This window comes from Cryptomeria japonica, chromosome 7 (genome assembly GCF_030272615.1).
Source record: "Cryptomeria japonica chromosome 7, Sugi_1.0, whole genome shotgun sequence".
NCBI classification, from domain to species: Eukaryota; Viridiplantae; Streptophyta; class Pinopsida; order Cupressales; family Cupressaceae; genus Cryptomeria; species Cryptomeria japonica.
The window spans coordinates 598,435,312-598,455,947 of NC_081411.1; the positions used below are offsets into that span (position 1 = coordinate 598,435,312).

At 32.5% G+C, this 20,636-nt stretch overlaps 1 protein-coding gene across 7 annotated transcripts in view; it reads left to right on the forward strand.

The window, feature by feature from the left end:
* Window positions 1-16,343: 16,343 nt before the first annotated feature.
* LOC131079306 (uncharacterized protein At3g52155, chloroplastic) overlaps window positions 16,344-20,636 on the forward strand; it is a 110,427-nt gene continuing 106,134 nt past the window's right edge. For 2 of the 7 annotated variants that reach the window (XM_058017215.2, XM_058017216.2), the window contains exon 1: window positions 16,344-16,805. In XM_058017215.2, the coding sequence (XP_057873198.1) occupies window positions 16,478-16,805 (328 nt within the window). In that variant the 5' untranslated portion in view covers window positions 16,344-16,477. The remainder of the gene's footprint in view (window positions 16,806-20,636) is intronic. The other 5 variants (XR_009113952.2, XM_058017221.2, XM_058017217.2 and 2 more) reach the window with 4 other exon arrangements.

Genomic DNA, 20,636 nt, shown 5'->3' on the forward strand with positions numbered 1-20,636 from the left:
GGAAGTTAAATGAATTGAAAGAAATAGATAGCTTACGACATTAATTCTTATGTGCAATCAAAACAGGAAAGTTGGGCTTCTATGTCAATCGATTTTAAGGACAGATCTGCAGGCAAATGCAAAGATTTCTCCGCAATGCACTTTGACAGATGGTGAATAATTATGGTTGGCTTTGGCAGTTTAGTTTACTGAAGAAATTATGATCCTAGCCAAGATTATGTTTTTATTCCTGGTCAATGATAAACACCTGCTTTTGCCTCTATGTGATAAGTTTTTTAGTGAACACGAGGGTACACTTAATTTTTTACAAAGAACAGAAATAACAATGGATAAAATTATTAAAGTAAGAATTATGAATTCAAAAAGTGAAAGGAGGATAAAGTTGTTAAATAATAAAAAATATGGCTTTAAATTCTTGGTATGTTTATTATGAGCATAAGACTTATTTTTATATTTTTTATTATGAAGAGATTGAGTATAAGACTTATTTTTATATTTTTTCAAATAAGTTGTCAAGTTGAATTACAAATCTTATTGAATTAAAGATTTATAATGTTTTAAATGTATAAGATTAGAATTGTACTTATATATAATTTATGTGAAATAAATATTCTTAATCTTTAATTTTTAATTTAAACATATCGATTATTGTATAATAATAAAATTGTAAAAAACAATTAAAAATATTTTACAAAGTTTGAAAAAAAATTGACTTGAAATGAATATAACAAAATTTAATTCTCAAAACATTTTTTTTTTGTTAGAATATTTTTCAACAAGCTTATTTTAAAAATAATAAAATAATAGACGAACTGTTGTTAAATGTAGGAATGATATTTCGCTGGTTTAAAACTAAGAATTGTATAGATGGGGATTACCTATGATAGATGAAATACAAGGATTATATTCATATGTAGTTATATGCTTTGTATCTGTCATTTTATGGATGAGTGGTCTATGAATCATATTCTAAATTTTATAATTCACCTAAAATATGTCCTCGGATAAACTCTAGAATTAAAATGCCTGATTGGAGCATTTTCTGATTATCACTATATCATCCACTATAGTAAGACGGTCCAATTTCCTTTAATCACCAAAGTGTTGCTTGATCTCGGACTAACATATGTTGACGTGGTAATTTAAGATGTATTGCAGATGTTCGAGTGCATGGTTTTGTGTTTTTGGGGTGGTTGGTTTGTTTTGTAGGGCAAGAATACCGAGAAGAAATGATTGTATCTTTTAAGCCACACCCCAGGATCAAAATCAGAAAGTGAATATAAGGCTTCCAGAACTTTCAAAATTCCACAGCATTTGTATAATTTTTTACGATTTTTATTTCAACGACAAAACTGCCAAGCAATGTAAGGTAGAAATACCATCAAAGGATTTTGTATATTTTTCTAGGAAGTCAATCTTCCTTGGGCTAGACTAGAGGTATTCTTGCCTCGGTTCTTTCCTACCAGTGCCCACACCGAACCGAGATGTAAAATATTTTATATTAATAAAATTCTTTCGGCCCTTGGCCTATTACCTATCAAATAATAATAATAATAATAATAATAATAAAACAAAATAGTCAATATATGGTAAGATAAATATTATATATTAAGAATTTGTTTAATAGTTTCCTTATAACCTTTATTAGTTCAATTAACCTTAGAACATGGACATTTTAATTTTAATTATAATAAGTGTAATTACAATAAAAATTAAATGTAATACCAATATTGATATTTTCATTTTTTTATTGATATTTTGTAAATAATTAATGGAATAACAATATTGATATGTTCAATTTTTATTTTTTATTTTGTAAATAAAATTATACTTAATTATGAATAGTAAAATTTACATTACATTAATTATAGCATACATGTATTGAATTTTAATAAATCAAATAATTTTTAATTAGATATTTGATGAGGAAAATAAAATCTTATTATTTTTATACTCGAACAAGCACATATATATTTAAAAATCCATCTATTATTCAAGTTCATTTTCATGACAATCTAATTGATCTTGGTGCATGTATATTTGATGGATCGAAACTTTTAACATGAAATTATATTTATTGAATTTGATTTGTAGAATCTATTCATCTTGATGCTTAAAACTTGTGTTTGAAAGGGGTAGCATCGAAAAACGTCAATCAGGATCTTGCTAGTTTATGAGTGTTCTCTTTTGGTAAAACCCTTGTTATGAACTCAATGGTATGAAATAAATGATCAAATATGTATTGATGTCTAAGGTGATGATATAATCTAATGATGAAATATTGTTTCTTTATTACACTCTCCATGTGATTCCAAAATGTATCTTTAGTGGTTTAATAAGTTAAGGTTTGTCCCTATATACAATACTTTAGCACATAAATAAAAATGTTTCATTCTTAAAGTTCTACCCATAATATCTAATTGGAGGGATTTGTCTTGGGATTAGGTTTTAAATATAAAAATTTGAAACTTTAAGGTCATTCTCACACTCATGAAACTAACTTGGGTTAGTTTTGTTGTCACAAATTTGATTTGAGATGATAAATATATGTAATGAGTATTAGGACAATCCTTGGGGATTTATGTAGGTGAAATTAGGTAAGGTTTAGGTTATATGAATTCTTTTATATTGAAGCATGTAAATTCTGTAATTGTCATCGAACTGAGGATTCAAATTGAGTTAAAAAAGGACAAGAAAAGTGCAAGGTATTCAATTTTTTTACCATTATATTTTACTAAATTGGAAGGTAGAAAATTGCAATATTGTAATCCAACCATTTGTTTTAGCTCTATCTCATTTAATCTACCCATTAAGATAGACTTAGAAAAAGCCAAGTATTTCATTTTAAACTATAAATAAAGTTAACATTTCAAGTCTAATCATACCATTATTACTACAAAATGGCAACATGTCATCGATATATAAGGTGATAACAATAAATTAATTACCATATTATTTGTATAAGCACAATGATAAAATTTAGACCTAGTAGATCTTAATATAAAAATATATGAATGAAGCTTTTGGTATTACAACCTAAGACACTTTTTGAGACAATATATAGATTTATTTAACTCATTTTTTTCCCTTATCTTTCTAATTGCAAGGATTTATAAGTGATGTATAAAATTCTATTTCCTCAAGTAATTATGCATGAAATCTATCTTCACAACCATATGATCAATCTCAAGGTCAAATGCAGTAGCACAAGATAGTAATAATCTAGTGGGTATGGGTATCAGATCAACAACATGAGAAAATAAACATAACAATAACTAGAGTATATATCAATGGCCTTTTGTTCCTTTTGAATTCTTGTTTCTCGCCTAGTAGGTTTCCACTACCTTGACTCTAGCAGTGGTTTTGGGTTTGATGGGGAAGACTACTTCAACTCTAGTAGCATCCTTAAGCCCTAATTTTGGCTGCAAGGTTTTTGGCTCTACTAGTGTGGTGGTTCCTCTACCTCCTAGCTCAATTGAGACTATTATTAGAGTGAAATTGGTGGATTTTGTTGGTTCCCTAGTTGATGTTGTCCTACCAAAAACCTATTTTGCTCATGCCATACATGCCTCTACTACTTCTCGTGCTTCTATGAAGGTGGGCTATATCAAGGGGATCATTCTCTATGCTTCTACTACTCTTGTGATTCCTTTGGAGAGAGAATAGATTGAATGCAAATATTTTCTCACTAGGAAGGTTTAATCTATAGATCTTATCATTTTTGGCCTTCTCTTCTTGACTTGCACTCTTGGATTTTATAGTCATGGCCTCCTTTAGTTGAGGCAAAAATGGATATTTACCCTTCCACCAGAGGTTCTTTTGTGGTTTTCTTTAATTCTGAGCATACAAAGCCACCCATTCTTGAATCTTCTCCTCCTAGCTCAGTTGATGTGTTTGTGGATTTGGAGTTGCTCGCTTATTTGTCAATTACTTCCTAGTCACTCTCAAGTAAGACTCCTAGTTTTCCTTTTTTTTTCTTGTTATGTATGCTCCTCTAAGATAGGAAAAGGGTCCCACATGAAAAGTTAACATAACAAAATATAGATGTTCAAATACAAAACTAGGTGTACACTAATGCAACCCCAAAATGATCAATTAAAAATAGAATAGCTAGAGAAAAGGAAAAAAAAACACAACATACTAAATAGACTTCATATTTTTGAGACTCATTAGATCATTCAAATCCTTCAAAACCAAGTTCAATCATTGATTCCATTTTTTTGTAAAACAAGGTGAAGGAAGTTGCAATATGAACTTGAACCAAATGTAAAGTTACAAATATAAAATCAAGATTAACCCTTAATGTATGTGATTACAAAATCAAGAATAAACAAAGAAAATCATAACACATATAAGGGTAGATATACATGGAGTAACCTTTTCAAAAAAAAAATCCACCACAAAAAGAGAGACATGTATATTACTAATCCAATGAAGATTACAACATCAATGCACTTCTTTGTAGACCTCTATAAATTTGTCAGAACCTTATTACCTACATAGTTAAACCAAACTCAATGGAAAACACAAACTTCGGGCCTTAATTTATAGTAGTTTTTTGTTTTTTTTTTTGTTGGGGGTGGTGGGGGGGGGGGTTTGAAAACCACTATGGTATCACCAAACAAAAGGTAGAAAAACCATGTAGAAAATTGATTCATGCATATTGACCCATAATATTTTTTTGTTGTATCATCTCAACAAAATCTCGATTTGTACTACAACCTCCCCTTGCATGCATATTAGAATGCTAATATGTTGCACACATGGACAAGACACTCAAATATAATGACATCACACACAACTACATAAGAAAAAAATATAATATATCTACACAGCTCGGTATAAGATAGCTATGCATACACACACATGCTTACAATTTATTCACATCACATGACTTGAAGAGTATATTTCAACTCTAACAATAGTATTTATAACTTTTAAATCAACCTCTTGGAATTGCACATGTCTTTCATTTGGGAAACACATGTACCTATAATAATACGATCACTTTAGCTCTAATATCAAAAAGATGACCATGTTTACTCCATAAGATCATGATAGCTAATTGGCACCACATGGATTTGACACCTAGCATAACCTTGGCCATATGAAAAGCACACCATATACAAATGACATAGTATATGGTGGAAATATTTTTTGGAAACATATCATATAACCATAATTTATTACGCTTCTTTTGATTGGAAAATTCATTCACATCCTTGAACCTAACTTGGTTGTACTCTAGGGTTTCTATAGAAAATTAGATAGACAAGCTTTTTTTATTTGATCACATGAGATTTATCTGCTACTAGATTCTTTATAATTATGTATCACGTACCTTTGATGAACATGACTATAAACCTCACATAATTACTTGATGAGTGATTGTATGAAATCCTAACTAGTTATTATCTCTCAAATCTCGCACCTTTATATTGTCAGTTATTTCTTTATTGCACACTAGAAATCATAGTATAGTAAGGAAAATTATATAAATAATTATAAGAATACATAAATAGATTACATAATTTTTACCATGGGAAACTATTTTGAGAAAAAAACCTAGCCTCAAAATCTTGAACTATTATATTATTAGTAAACAAAATTACAATATGATTAGGCTCAATATTTCATAGAGGTCACACAATTATACAATTAAAGAGATGTTTCAATATGATAATTGTACCTACAATTATATATCATAATATTTGCATCCAATTCTGTATATATAGCAAAGAACAACACCATAAAATATAAGTATTATTTAAATCCATCTATTGGAAACCATTGAATAAATTAGCCAACCAAATTGATGCATAAAATTTAATTGCCAATTTATGATAAGTTAATTGACAATCAAATAAAAACTACCATTGCCAACTATTGTGCTCCACTTGTGCTTATCTTTATTTTTTTAAATATGCTTCTTGATTTTCTCCATTTTCACACTTAACTCTTCTTATAATTCATTTTCTATAACAATTAAAAAACACCTTGAAATTTTTCATAGTTTCATTTATCAACTTTCATGATACTAATAGAGACTTACAAATTACCATATTCAAATTACAAGTGACATAAAGCGCCACTCCAAGTAGGATGTCTCATCTATGTGCATATAATAAATAAACAATTGTTTAAATTACTTAATACATTAATATTGGAACCTGTGTATGACACCTATCCCTACATTTACCCCCTTTTTGACTTGCATGTGAACTACTATTAAGATGCATTTCAAAGTATAACAAGTAGCCAACATGAAAAAATATTTACACCCACAAAGAGGATATTGATAATGATGTCAAATTTCATAATTTCGTTACAATGATTTCTCTATGTAAAGAACTACAAGCACAAAATAAAAAGCTCAAATAAATTACATTTGCCAACGATAAAAAAAATACATTAACATACTTTGTAAATTGTTCTTCAACAAAAAATAAATAAATATATAAGAGATCTTTTTTAGCACATAAATAATAGGACTCTAGATGATGTAGAAATAAGATTTTATTTAAATATATAAATAAGATCCTATCTAATACAAAACTATGACTCCTAAAACTAAAAAAAAAAAAGTAAGGATCTTTTTGACAATTATTATAAGTGGGAACTCACCACTAAAACCATAATTATGTCTGGTAATAATAATGATAACATATGATCTCCTACCCGTTAATGGGTCCCTAAGGGCTAATCCCACTTTACAAAAAGAGGAGGTTACATGGGAGCTGCCTAGCAAAGAATGGATAAAAATAAATTTTGATGGGGCATCTAGAGGAAACTTGGGATCCTCAAGTGCGGGGGTAATTGCGAGAAATGACAAAGGGTCTATCCTCTTCAAAGGAGCACATCGATTGCAGGATGGAACAAACAATGAAGCAGAGGTTCAGGCAGCACTTATGGCAACTGAGTTGGCCTTAAACATGAAAGTCCAACGACTGCACTTGGAAGGAGATTCCCAGGTGGTTATCAATGCAATTGCTAAGGGCAATACTCCATCATGGAAATTATCTCGTTGGGTGGCGATCATCCAAGAGAAACTCAACCTCTTTGAGGAATTTCGGGTATCCCACGTCAGGCGAGGTGCCAATGAGGTGGCAGACCTACTCTCCAACATTAGATGCGACATGACTAGCCAAATGGCCAAGTGGTGGAAGGGAAATGGCAAAGTGTGGAAGTGGTCTTAAATACAGTCCTAGAAGCACGAAGCAAACAACATGCACGCAAGGAAGCTCGAAATGACAAGTACATCCTTTTGAAGACGTTGCAATTAATGAGGTAGTTGCTGAGTGTAGAGTACCTGTTAGAGATGATGGCGGAGGGCAGCAAATTTGTTGTGAAATCTTATTCCTTTTATGACATTGCGCTTGCATTTATGACCTGTCTCAAACGACGGTGGAGGAACTTAACTCCTTTGGTTTGTGAGCGGAGTATTGAGTCTGTATTTATTTTGATTGATAAATGGTTTCATGTCATTTGCATTGTAGAGGTTGGCATTAATAATTTGTGCAGGTCCAATGGAAGCAAATTTCACTTTGCGAACCGAGAAGAAATTGGTCCCATTCCTGGGGACTGTATCGGAGAAAAGAATGCAGGGGCTTTTTAGGTACAAAGAGGAGAAATTGTGGAGTGTGGCGCGTCTGATGCTAGGAGAGGAGGTGTCGTATATCCATTTTCGCTATCGGACGAACATGGAGGTATATTCCCTAATTATGGCATGGGCATGTGAGTTCGAACCGGAGGTAGAGAAAATCAGGTTCACTTTGACAAAATTGATAGACGAGGAGTACCTAATCAACCTCGACTCCATTTTGGGGTGGGTTGTGCCTCAAACAAGCATTCACATTAGGGAGGGAGACGTTGAGGAGGAGCTACTGTCGTTTGTTCAAGGGCCGAAAAACCACATTAAGGAACAATGTCATGAGTGAGCTCACATTGGTTGGGAAGCCATGAAGCTATGTGTTAAGCTAATCGGGACATATGAAGTATTGAAGGCTATAAAGGTGGTGGCGCGAATGGAGGTTGGGAGAGATCTACGAGATAGATTCGAGGAAGGGTGGGTGGTCCAATTGCTAGCAAGTCTGGAAGGTGACCCCGATTTTGGATGCTTGGAATGCATCCCGAAGATGAAGAGTGAAGCTGCAAAGGGAAAAGCGCTGGTAGATATCGCGGATGAGGAGAAGGCGAACCAGAGTGATAGTGAGTGAGCGGCCATGGGGCCTTTGTGTTTTTTACATTTTCTCCCACTTCTGTTTTGAAAAGACTTTTTAGGCATGTCTGTAATATTTTGGTGCAGAGATGCACAGAACTGGTTTTATTTCCTTCTTTTAGCTTCAAATGTTTTTCAGATTAGGTCAGGACTATGATATTTTGGGCCGATGTTTATATCTTTAGCATGGTCCTGGATGGTTGTATATCTTTTTTTTCTGAATCAATATACTACAAAATTACCGATAAAAACAAACAAACATGTGATCTAAAATTATTAGCACACATAGGATATAAATAATTCGAGGAGAAAATAATGTGATCATGTAGAATACAATAATCATGTAATAATTTTCGTCAATAACATCATGTGACAAGTAATCAATCTGTTAAAATGTAAGTATGTAAGCACATATGGAAAGGGACAATAAGTTGCACCCAATGTTTCCCCTAATACCACAAACATAAAAGAAATAGGAATAAACATAAATAGATCCTATAAGAATAAGGAATTTGTACAATAGAAAATGTGAACATGTAAGCCTAAATATGAACGTATATCCAATAATTTGTAAGCATGAAAGAACACATGACAATTATAGTAATAACACTAGTGCCTAGAAATAAACATATGACAATGATGAAACATAAGTGAAAGGATAAAAAAGGAGAATAGTAAAAGGGCTTGGAAGATCTAATACCATCTACAATTGCTCTATGTATTTATAACATTGTAAAAGACTAAAACATAAATATATTAAAAACTTAAAAATCATTGAATACCATGTGAATCTATTCGATGCAATAACCTTGAAATATATCATCTATAACATTATAACTATGAGAATAGAATTTTAGAAGATTATCCACTAGGTAACATATAGAATAGAGCTTCTCAAAATTTGTAGCTTAGAACAATTGTAAAAACTAAAGATTAGATCTCCTCTATAATAGTAAAGTGTAAAAAATATAATTATAAGTATGTGAACCAATATCAAATATATGGAAGATATCCTCATACAAATATATACAAGTGCAACATACTCCCTCAAATCTTATTTATAGATATAACATCCAAAAATAAGTCGACCATATCACTTTGAATTTAAAAAAAAAGTGATCATATTGTATAAATGAAGACAAACAAAAATATCATTGAAAAAATCAATATCACATATCATGATTAATAAGATAAATTATGATGAAAAGTAATATCTACACAATTAGTTAGACCAAAAAGTTATAATGCATTTACTATATATTTAAAAAGAAATTAAATACAAACTATATAAAATTTTTACTCTTTATTCTAATTTTTAAATCTATTAATAAACATTAATTAGTTTAAATAAAAGATTATAATTCATACACTTAGATCTTATATTACCTTAAATTCTACCACTAAAATTCCTTGCAACTTCAAAAACAATTTTTTAAAAATATACTATAATATTAAATTTTATACAAATAATACTAATTTGTTAAAATATATAGGAAATGTAAAGGAAGAACGTCTAGATACTATTCCCAAAATGCAATGAATATAAATGGAGTAGAATCCCTAGTGTCCACTGAAAAACTTATCACACAGAGGCAAAGTGGGAGATTATCATTGACCACGAACAAAAACGCGAACTTGCGCACGGACATAATTTCTTCAGCGAACGGAACCACCAAAGCCCGCCAGAATAACTCGCCATCCATCCTAATTTCTTCAGCGTTGTGGAGAAATCTTTGTATTTGCCTGCGGATCTATCCTTGAAATTGATTCACATAGACGCCCAACTCTCCTGTTCTGATTGCATAGAAGAATTATTTGTTACAAAGCCCTAAGCATTGAGGCTCGCTAAAAGTCCTACCAAAAGGCCATAAGAATTATATGTTAGAAACTTGGAAACAGCTCTCATACTCACCTGTGAATTGGAGATGAATTTCTGCACTCAAAATGCCATCTTCAACAAATATAAAATCTTATGGACCATTGCTCCTTTGGCGTGCTCTAATCTCCCATCATCTCTTCACTGGACAAAACCCCAATCTGCCATGTTCGTCTCCATTATCCAACTCTATGAGCTTCTTGACAGCCGGCGTCCGACTCGGTGAAGAACCATATCAATGCATGGCTATCTATTTCTTTTAATTCATTTAACTTCTACAGCGCGGCAACCGCAATTTGAATTTGGTTTGATTTGTCTTATGGGCGGGAATTGGGTGGGTGACTGCTAACTGTTACAGTTTACAGGGCTGTTTGGGTGAAACGGAAAGAGCAATCAATGAAGTAACGGATTCAATGGGCTTAGTATGTGATGTTTAAGCCGTGCCTGATTCCTCTTGGAGTCGATTTGGTTAAATTCCCCCAGAACTGTCCAAATCATGCTACCTGTGGAATGTAGGGGAGGCATTTATAATAAGACTTAGTTTCGTTGGATTGGGAATTGGAAGAGAATCGCCTCTCCCTCTCTCTCTTTTTCTTCCTTTTGCAGACCACGCCTTGCACATAAGGATACATCACTGTTCTTTCAGATTTTTATTTGTTGAAACCCTTGCCAAAATTAGTTAATTTCCCTAATTTTTCCTTCTCTAGCTGAAACCGATTCCACTATGATTGAGTGGATCAATTGATTCTTCTAGATTTAAAAAAAAAAATAGTATTGAAAAGAACATCTAGACAATAGATCGTTTTTAATTGCATAGATAGAAGATGAATTAAAATCTTTTAATAGATTTGTTAATTTAGCCTTGATAATACTAAGGTTGATTAGCTTTTGGATTTGATTTTCTTCCAAAATCAATTGAATTAATGTTTGATTCATATATCTAAAATACATAAGGCTCGATTATTTATATATTTATTTAAATTTCAGAACTTAAATTAATTAAGTTCATTATAATATTAACACTAAGTGTCCATAATTTGGGATTTTTTTTTCTCTATCTCAATTACTGTCTATGATGGATGAACTGGAAGATGTGCTTGTTTATGGGTAAAATTAGGGAAGGGTGATTTTTCTTCCACCTACCTCAATAGGGTAAAATTGGTCAATAATTTATTTACTTTTCTCCCTACCATAACACATGTAGCTGAGTTCAACAATTTGGTTGTTAGGTACTACATGCATGCACAGGTTCATTTCCCGCCAGTTGGTTCCTGTTTGCTAGGAAACTCCGTCATGAGAGTCGAGAGCTTATCATGAGCATTGGGAAGTGTAAGCTTCATTTGGTTGGATGGATAAAATGTCTGGGTCATATGTTTGTCTTCCAAATAGATTTAGAGAAATTATATGTAATGATGTAAAACGTATTCTATTATATTATTGTATTGACCAGTATGGTCTCATGAAAAAGCTATGTAAAGGACTTATGAGGTCTTCTGATGTAAATGCGACATAAAGTCGCCATGCAGATGTAACTAATAGGAAGAAGAGAAAAATCACTAACCTGCTAACATGCGTCTTTTTGTGCATGATTTACTTTCTTTTGGTTGATTTTGTTTTTATGTATGCATGCATGTTTGCATTTAATTTCGATTAGTTAACTTAATTATGGCACATTAATTATAGATTTTACATGTTATTCTACCTTCATGCTATTTCATGCAAACTTCACTTCTACTTCACTTTTTTTACATAGCATGATAGATATTGCATGTTAGAACTTGCACCGCATGGATGTTAAGTTTCACTTAATTTATTTGAATGCATGTTAGCTAACTTAAATATCTTATGTGCATTAATGGAAATTTAATTAGATTTGTAATTATGAATCAATTATGATGGTTAAATTAAGGTTAGAACTAGCGGGTCCTTACATAATTTACACCAACAATACTTTTATGAGAGAAAGAAAGAATGACTTTTATTTCATTAAAAATATATCATAGAGAAGTGAGTAGGAGTACATGCAATTTTGTCAATATTAAAAATAGTAGAAAAATTATAATGCTTAATTAAAAAATTAAAAACAAGAGAGGGAAGAGAAGGAGCATTATGCAATATTATAGCATGTAATAATAACGAGGTGTAAGGTAAAATATGTGTGGAAATGATATTCCTTTAGATCGAATAAAGAGTCATCACATATGCTAGAAAGGAAAGAAGGAAAATTTACACCTAATAACAAGAAGACATCAAAAAGAGAAGGTAAGAAAAGAGCAACGAAAGGTAACTAGATGGAAAAATGAAGGGAAGATCTAAGATGGAAACCTATTAAAGATGAAAAGAAAAGAATTTGAAGAAAACATTACATAGTATTAAGAAAAGAGGTATCTAAGTAGGATTATAAACAAAACTAGTTAAGGGTGAGTAGGAAAAGAATGTGGAAAAAGAAGAAAGGATATAGAGAAGGTTAGGTTCACCAAAATAAAAGGGAAATAAAAGATGAACCTATATCTTGTAATAAAAAGTGGGAAACTAGAAAAATATTATAAAAAAAGAGCTAAAACCATTCTAGATATGCATATATGATAAATTTTGGTCTTATCTAAATTCATTATCAAGGCTATAAATACAAAGCCTTGCTTACAAAAGATGAGTTGTTCTAATTTAAAAGAAGTGTTTTAAGAGATAAAAGGTGTGATAAAAACGTCCTTTGATTTCAAAGTTCGATGATTCGAGAACTTGTCTAGATTGATTTGATGTGGGGAATAATCTACTTAAAATTAAGTGTATGGATACTTTTATAAATATGGTGGAGTCTTCCTAGTTGTGTTTGTATCTTAAAGTCATATGAACTCAATATTATTGGTGCATAAATGTGATAATCTAATTTTTAAAATTTTGAATGCAAAAACTAGAACTAATGCACGCATGAACATAAATCTAAATTTGAACCCATGTCTAGTATAAGGAGAAAGATTGGAAGCTTTCTTTAAGTCCTTGTTTGGATTTTCAATTCTATTATTAGAAATTTTTTTGGACTCTATGTCCATCCTTGTGTACTTTATACTAGGAATGTAAACACAAATTTTAAAAAATACCATCAAAGAATCTAGAAGCTTCTATATAATGTTTGAGAAAGATATACATACAAAAAGAAAAAGAGAATGTAAACATCAAATTGCTAAGAGGTAGAAGAGGCAATCGTAAAGAATTTTCAAGATTATGTTGAAAAGTTAGAAATAAATTTTTAAAAATTACAAGACTAAAAATAAAAGACGATTATATAAATATTATAATTATGATTGAAAGAAGCAACAAAGAAGAATTATCTTTCCTTCAAGAAAGGGGGGAAAAATAAAAAAAACATAATTTTATGAACACAAGGGTAACTATATAATATTGAAGCAACCAACATGCTAAAATTGCAAATAATGCTATCAAATAGGGGTTGAAGAAGTTATATTATTCTAAAACAATAATACATTATTTAGAATTAAGAGATCTTACATGTTTAACAACTAAGAATCTTGTTTTATAAAATATTGGGAAGAAAGCTATCAAGAAAGCATAAAAAAATATTTAAAGCTATTTGATTTTGCTCATTAGAAGGGATAAGGATTGAATTTTGGCACACATATATAATTGGTTTGAATGTCGAGGACACAACAATGACTATGCCAAAGTTCAAGTAGAAATAAGTTTAGAAAATGTAGAAAATTCATATAAACTAGAAAGAGGTAAAATTAGGCAATTGATGTGAAAATTTGATTCAATAAATAGGTTGTATACATCTGTAATGGTGGGAAAATGGTGAATGATAAATCAAGAAGGAAACTACCCTTTCCCTTAAAGAGAGATGAGAGTTTCGCTATCGATTACCATTCAAACACTTTTCACCATTACATTAGGAAGAAGGGGATGAGATGATTCACTAGATTCAATCTCCACACAAAGATGATAGATTGAATTTTGAATGAATTGAGAATGTTAGGATGATCCCCCTTTTCCTTGTTTGAAATGGAAAGGAATTTGATCGACTTATGTAGTGCAAAAGTGACAAAGAATCGATTATAACTTGAGATTGGAATATGGGATGAAGCCGTGCACCTGGATCTGGTAGTAAAATGTCGAGACGAAGTCGCCCTGCAAAATTGATGAAAAGTTGCCCGGACCATGGCGGGAATGTACACGGTCCTCCGAGAAATTCGTGAAACGAAAAGGGTTTTTCTGCCTCTGCAAATGGAGCCCGAATCCAAAAGTACAGCTGCACATCTGCAACCTACACACAGAAAAGAGAGGAAAATGGGTTGGGATTGGGGGTTTGCCTTTAGGTCAAACCCTTGTTTTGGAATTAACCAAGTAATAAAAGAAAGTACTTGCAAGTAGATGTAAAAGACTGAATTGTAGATCACCTCAAGGGAGGTTGTAGTAGCAATGTTGATAGAAGAGCTTGTGTGGAATTGTATGTTGAAATCAATCTCCTCTTCAAGGGTTGAATCCTTGACTTGAATGCAACACCTAGCCTTGAAGGGAGATTTGAGAATGCTCAATGCTGGAAAAGAATGCTTGAATGCTTGAATGCTCTTGAATGCTTGATCGCTTGTGCATACTCCAATCTTATCCAACTTCAACCTATCCAAATTATGCAAATGAGAGAGCGAATGCCCCCTTAAATACATGTTTGAAGGATTTGAATTTCATCACGAGCTGACATCAGGGAGGTTTCCCGCTCGAGGCACAACCCACAAGGCATGCTCTAGGAAGGGTCCTACCCTAAAATAGGACAGGGACAGGGGCGTCACGCCGTTGTCCAAGGGGAGATAGTGGCGCTACGCCCCTGTCCTACCCCTTTCTCCAGGGCATAATGCAGACAGGGTGATGTAGAGGCCAAGGAAGAAGCCATTTTTGCAAGCCGAACACTCTCCGGTCTCCGATCAGGCTAGATGATTTGAGTTCGCATGCGTGAGGACCCCAATGTAGTCGAAAATTGCTAGGGTCGCAATTTTATGACACTACAACATCCTAGAAAATGTTGTGATCGTGGTCACTAAACTAGGCCTAATACATAGACTAGAAATTACAAAAGAGAACATTTTCAACTCTACCTCATCTAATATTTCAATTATTTTTATAAGACACTACATACAATGAAGTCTTTTTTGATGTGAAAGTCTTTCAATTATAAATTATTTTGTTAACTAATTAACTTTCTCTTTCTCTTTAGCATTGAGATATTTAACAAATTTAGTGTCTAACATTGTGAGCACTCCATAGTTTCGTACAACATATCTTAAGTTATAGTTTATTGAAGATCTGTACAGTTAGATTTATTTTCATATTAATAATTTAGTTCTTATTCTAACATCATTTAGTTTTGTCTTTGAATTTTGAAGGTACATTTTTAAATGCTATGATTAGCGACATTATGAATGTTGTGTCAAAATATATAGCTTACATATCAAAATTCTGTGTATTTTTTGAATTAATATTTGCTCACAATGTGTTCCCATAGTTCATCGAATACAAGTTTGACAATATTGAAGTAAACTTTAGCTTACAAGACTTTAAAGTAGCGTGTTGGTAATGTCATTATTTTTTAGATTGACTTTGGTTCCTCTTGTGTCAGTTTTTTTGAAGATTTCATTGCTATTATAGTATCTAATCTATTTATCTATTGATGTGAGTTTCTTTAATATTGATAGTGGCACTATGATAATAATCCTCATCAAAATTAGCTAAGAGAAAGTAACTTACATATTTTTTTATGTGGAACCCTCTCCTACCTAAACAACGACAACACATAAGATATTTAAACAACCATATCAAGTTCATTTAATTGATAAATACAAATATGTTTTCACATAAAGATCAAAATTGAGACCAATATTCATGAAAAGTCCAAATTGATTTATAAAATTAAAGAACACAATAAAAACCAAAAAACAAAATTAAATGCAACTCTAATATGATAAATTCTTCAAATATAATTTAAAGAAAAATCTTAAATAAAAATAAAGTAAAAGAAAAATCTTAAATAAAAATAAATTTATATATAATAAATAAATTAAAACAACTCTTAAATAAATAAATATGAACATTTTATAAATACCTATATTTTAAATATTTAAAATAGTATAAAACTACATATTATGAATATTAAAACAAATTTAATTAAATAACTGCATGAAATCATATTTAAAAACATTCGATCTCTCAAAAATAACAAAACAGAACAAAATATAAAGGTACCTTGGAAGTTCCAAAAAAATAATTTCTGTTGGATAATATAAGCAAATTCATGCCATTACTTCCTTCCGACAGAAAAGACGAATTTATCACAATGCAAATAAAATACGCTGAACACAGGTTGGAATGAAAACAGAATGGCCCTGAATTTGCTTGGAGATCCTCTAACAGCTAAACAGGGCCTCACCCATGCCTCTTCCACCTCAGCATTTGGATTTGTTAGCTTAGCAAGCGGTAGAATGAGCTCTATGATTTGTCCATCTCACCCAAAGAGACACTTTTACAAAATTGATGATTATAAATGGCAATTCAACAAGCAAAATTTGAAGCAGAGAATAAGCTGTGTTGTCACAAAGACTGTAGTGGAGGAGAAGAAGACTGTAGAGACATCCTTGGGGCCAAGGTCACGCCGGCTTATATTGCTGCGTCATGCCAAAAGCTCATGGGATGATCCTTCTTTGAGAGGTAAACTCTCTTTCTATTTAAGGAGTATTAGATTATTTTAAAAAACATTGAGAGTTCTTTTTTCTGCCAGCATTTTTAATGTAAATTTTTGGTTTTAAAATTTGGTGAGACTATGAACCACCACTTACACACCGTGTGCTCAGCATGTACCACATTCCTGAAATTTGCGAACTTGGCTTACTCTGTATTGTACACCATGATTATGTACCTTATATTTGTTACAACACAATCTTGTTCTTTTTGCACCGAGCTAAATGCCGTGGATTGGCAAGGTTCCATTTATTCTTGAGCTTGATCATAGCATCAAAGCACATGGTGCAAATTTGAACAATATATAAGATAGGTGGAGAGAAAATGAATTAAACAATATATAACGGGAATGGAGGGAAATTCCTTGTGGGCTTCTACAGGGCAGGTCTTAAATGCCAATTTTATATCTTGCTTGGGTGACCTAATAATTTAGGTCCCTCTTTTACCAGAGTTGCCAAATGACCATCTGGTTTGGTTGTGGCCTAAAATATTGCTGTTATCTATTAGTAGAGTTATAACCTTATTATGAAAAATGAGATTTGAATCCGGGTCGTGCTCTTACTATCATCATCTTTTTTTTGGATAGGTTAAATAAGAAATTTTATTGGATTCCTCACTCATATATAGAGGAAGTAAAAATGACATTACATTTGTAATGTCCCTTTTTTTGGTAAATACCCTAGTTTTTGCCCAAATATATAAGCCTGCTGCCCAGTTTAATTTATTGTAGGCTGCAAGTATATTCCTTGATCGAATGCCATTTGATCTTCTCTTCTTCGATGCCTTTTTAAGTATTTATTTCTGTATTGTTTTCTGTTTATTGGATTGAGTGCAGACTGTATTACTATTTAATGAGTTCTGCTCCTTCTAATTGATGTTAACGGTTCGATCTGTATTTGATTGCTGAAGATTCGTTGCTTTCTTAGTAGAATTGATGTTAATTGTATTGATTTCCTCTATTGATTGATAACTTCCCTTCAATGCTTGGAATGCATTCTCCTTTATACTTTATTGGTGGAAGTGTCACCACCTTTTATAAAAATCGAGTCACCACTTTTCATCATTGCCTTTGAGAATAACATATTATTCCCCAGATTGATCTCCCCTTATCTATCTCCTCCTCAAATGAAAACTTCTTCCTTTCATATCCTCTAATGTGAGGGAGAGTCACACCTCTTCATAATGGTCACAACCTTTCACAATTTCCACCCTTTGAAAGGGTCACAACCCTTCATCATTGCTGCCCACTTTGAAAGAGTCACTTTCTTATCTACTTCCCATTAATGCTTCCTTAATTCCTTTGCTTCCTTCTTTCTTTTTTCCTTCATCCCTTTTTCTCCCCCAAATGAAGTTCTCTTCTCTCCCTTTTATATCTCATGTTTGAGGGAGTCACGACTTTTCATTTCATGCCTTTTGACCATTCATTAAACTTAACTAAATTTTAATTATATAAAATTAATTTTTTATTCTTTTATATTTTAATTTACTATTATTATTTATTAATAAATCCTATTTCAACAAGGGGACATTACAGTTCGCCCTTTCCAAAATTGCTTGTCCTTAAGCAATGTAGGTTTCTAAGAACTGAATAAATCAACCCTTGGAGATTGGAATTTCTTCTTTAATGTGGTTAACCCAACGCTTGCACCATACTATGGATATCTCTTTGCGTTAAATCAAGGATGATCTTAACATATACTAAGATGAGAATTAGGAGCATGGCACATATCTATTACCCTAAATAAATTCATATCTTTTTGGTTTGCTGTTGTTATTCTCGTATTCTAGATCAACCCAAGGCAGCAATCATAGAGATTCATGGAATAGACATGCTGGGAAGGCATAAGGCCTGAACTAAACACGGAGTATACACATGAATATATGCAAACACAGAGTATACACATAAAACACGAATTGTTTAATTTCTTCTCCTTGACTAGAATGCATCCATAGATTTACCCTAGTACTCCAACACATTAGGATTTGGAATCAAACTGTTTATTCAAGGAAAACAACAATTCCAATAATAACATGCTAAGGTAAACTCAATTTATCATTAATGGTTTAAGAAATAATGAGCATTTTAGTGAATAAGCGGGATTATGATAAATATTATGGCTAGTTAACTACCCTATAAATAGTCATTGCTTAGTTCAATAGAGACTTGAAACGGTGTTAGTAAATTGCCCAACCCAACTAAGCCCAAGAGCGTGCAATATCCAAGTCGTGGCCATTTGCATCATATCCCACAAGGGGTAGGAACTTCCAGTCAGGACTAGATGCATCCCTTGGAGTAATCAATTCATCACTTAGCCCATGAGAGGTAGGAACGTCCAACTAGGACTAGATCCATCTCTTGGGGTAATCAATTCATCACTTAGCCCATAAGAGGCAAGAACGTCCAACCAGGACCAGATCCTTCTCTTGGGGTAATCAATTTATCACTTAGCCCACAAGACGTAGAAACATCCAACTAGGACCAGATCCATCTCTTGGGGTAATCAATTCATCACTTAGCCCACAAGAGGCAGGTTTATCCAACTAGGACTAGATCCATCTCTTGGGGGTAATCAATTCATCACTTAGCCCACAAGAGGTAGGAACGGCCAACTAGGACCAGATCCATCTCGTGGGGTAATTAATTCTTCACTCGGCCCACAATAGGTAGGAATGTCCAACTATGACTAGTTCCATTCCTTGGGGTAATCATTATTCTACAATTCACAATAAATCTCTTCCGCTAATCTGCTTTAAAGTCTTCCAATCTGCTGTAGAGTCTTCTATAATCTGTTCATAAGACTCTCAAAAGTATCCACAATCTCTCTCAAAAGTTTGTTGCAAAATCTTCATATACTTCACCTTAGATCTTCATATAATATTCTCTCTTAATCTAGTGTATATATTATATACTTGATTGTCTTCTTCGCACACAATACACGCATGTTCAACAATCTCTCATATTGTCTTGCCATTGTGATTTAGTTGTTGCCATATTTTTGGACTGAGTTAATATATCCCTTCTCATTGATAAGAATGCATAATCGATTTATCCTTACCCTGCAGGCTGGCAAGATCATGCTCTGATACCATTTGTAATGCCCCATTTTGGGAGGACACTAAATCTTGCCCACTATGCTTGTAGAATTGTTGCAGGTTATGTCTTTCAAGTCTGCTGTGGTAATTTGGATGGATTCAATTCGATGTTGTTTCCCTCTTTGAAAGCTGAATGCTGCTCTCTTGGATGAGTGCTATTGCTGAATGGTTAGATTTGTATTTGATTGCTGAAGATTCTTTGCTCTCTTAGGAGTATTGATGTTAATTGTATTGATTTCCTTTATTGATTGATAAGTCCCTTTCAATGCTTGGAATGAATTCTCCTTTATACTTTATTGGTGGAAGGATCACCACCTTTCATAAGAATTGAGTCACCATTTTTCATTGTTGCCCTTGAGAATAATATATTATTCCCCAAATTGATCTCCCCTTTTTTATCCCCTCCTCAAATGAAAACTTCTCCCTTTTATATCCCCCAATGTGAGGGAGAGTCACACCTCTTCATAATGGTCACAACCTTTCACAATTACCACCCTTTGAAAGGGTCTCAACTCTTCATCATTGCTGCCCCTTTGAAAGAGTCACTTCCTTATCTTCTTCCCATTAATGCTTCCTTAATTCCTTTGCTCCCTTCTTTCTTTCTTCATCCCTTTTTCTCCCCCAAATGAAGTTCTCTTCTCTCCCTTTTAAATCTCATGTTTGAGGGAGTCGCAACTTCTCATTTCATGCCTTTTGACCATTCATTAA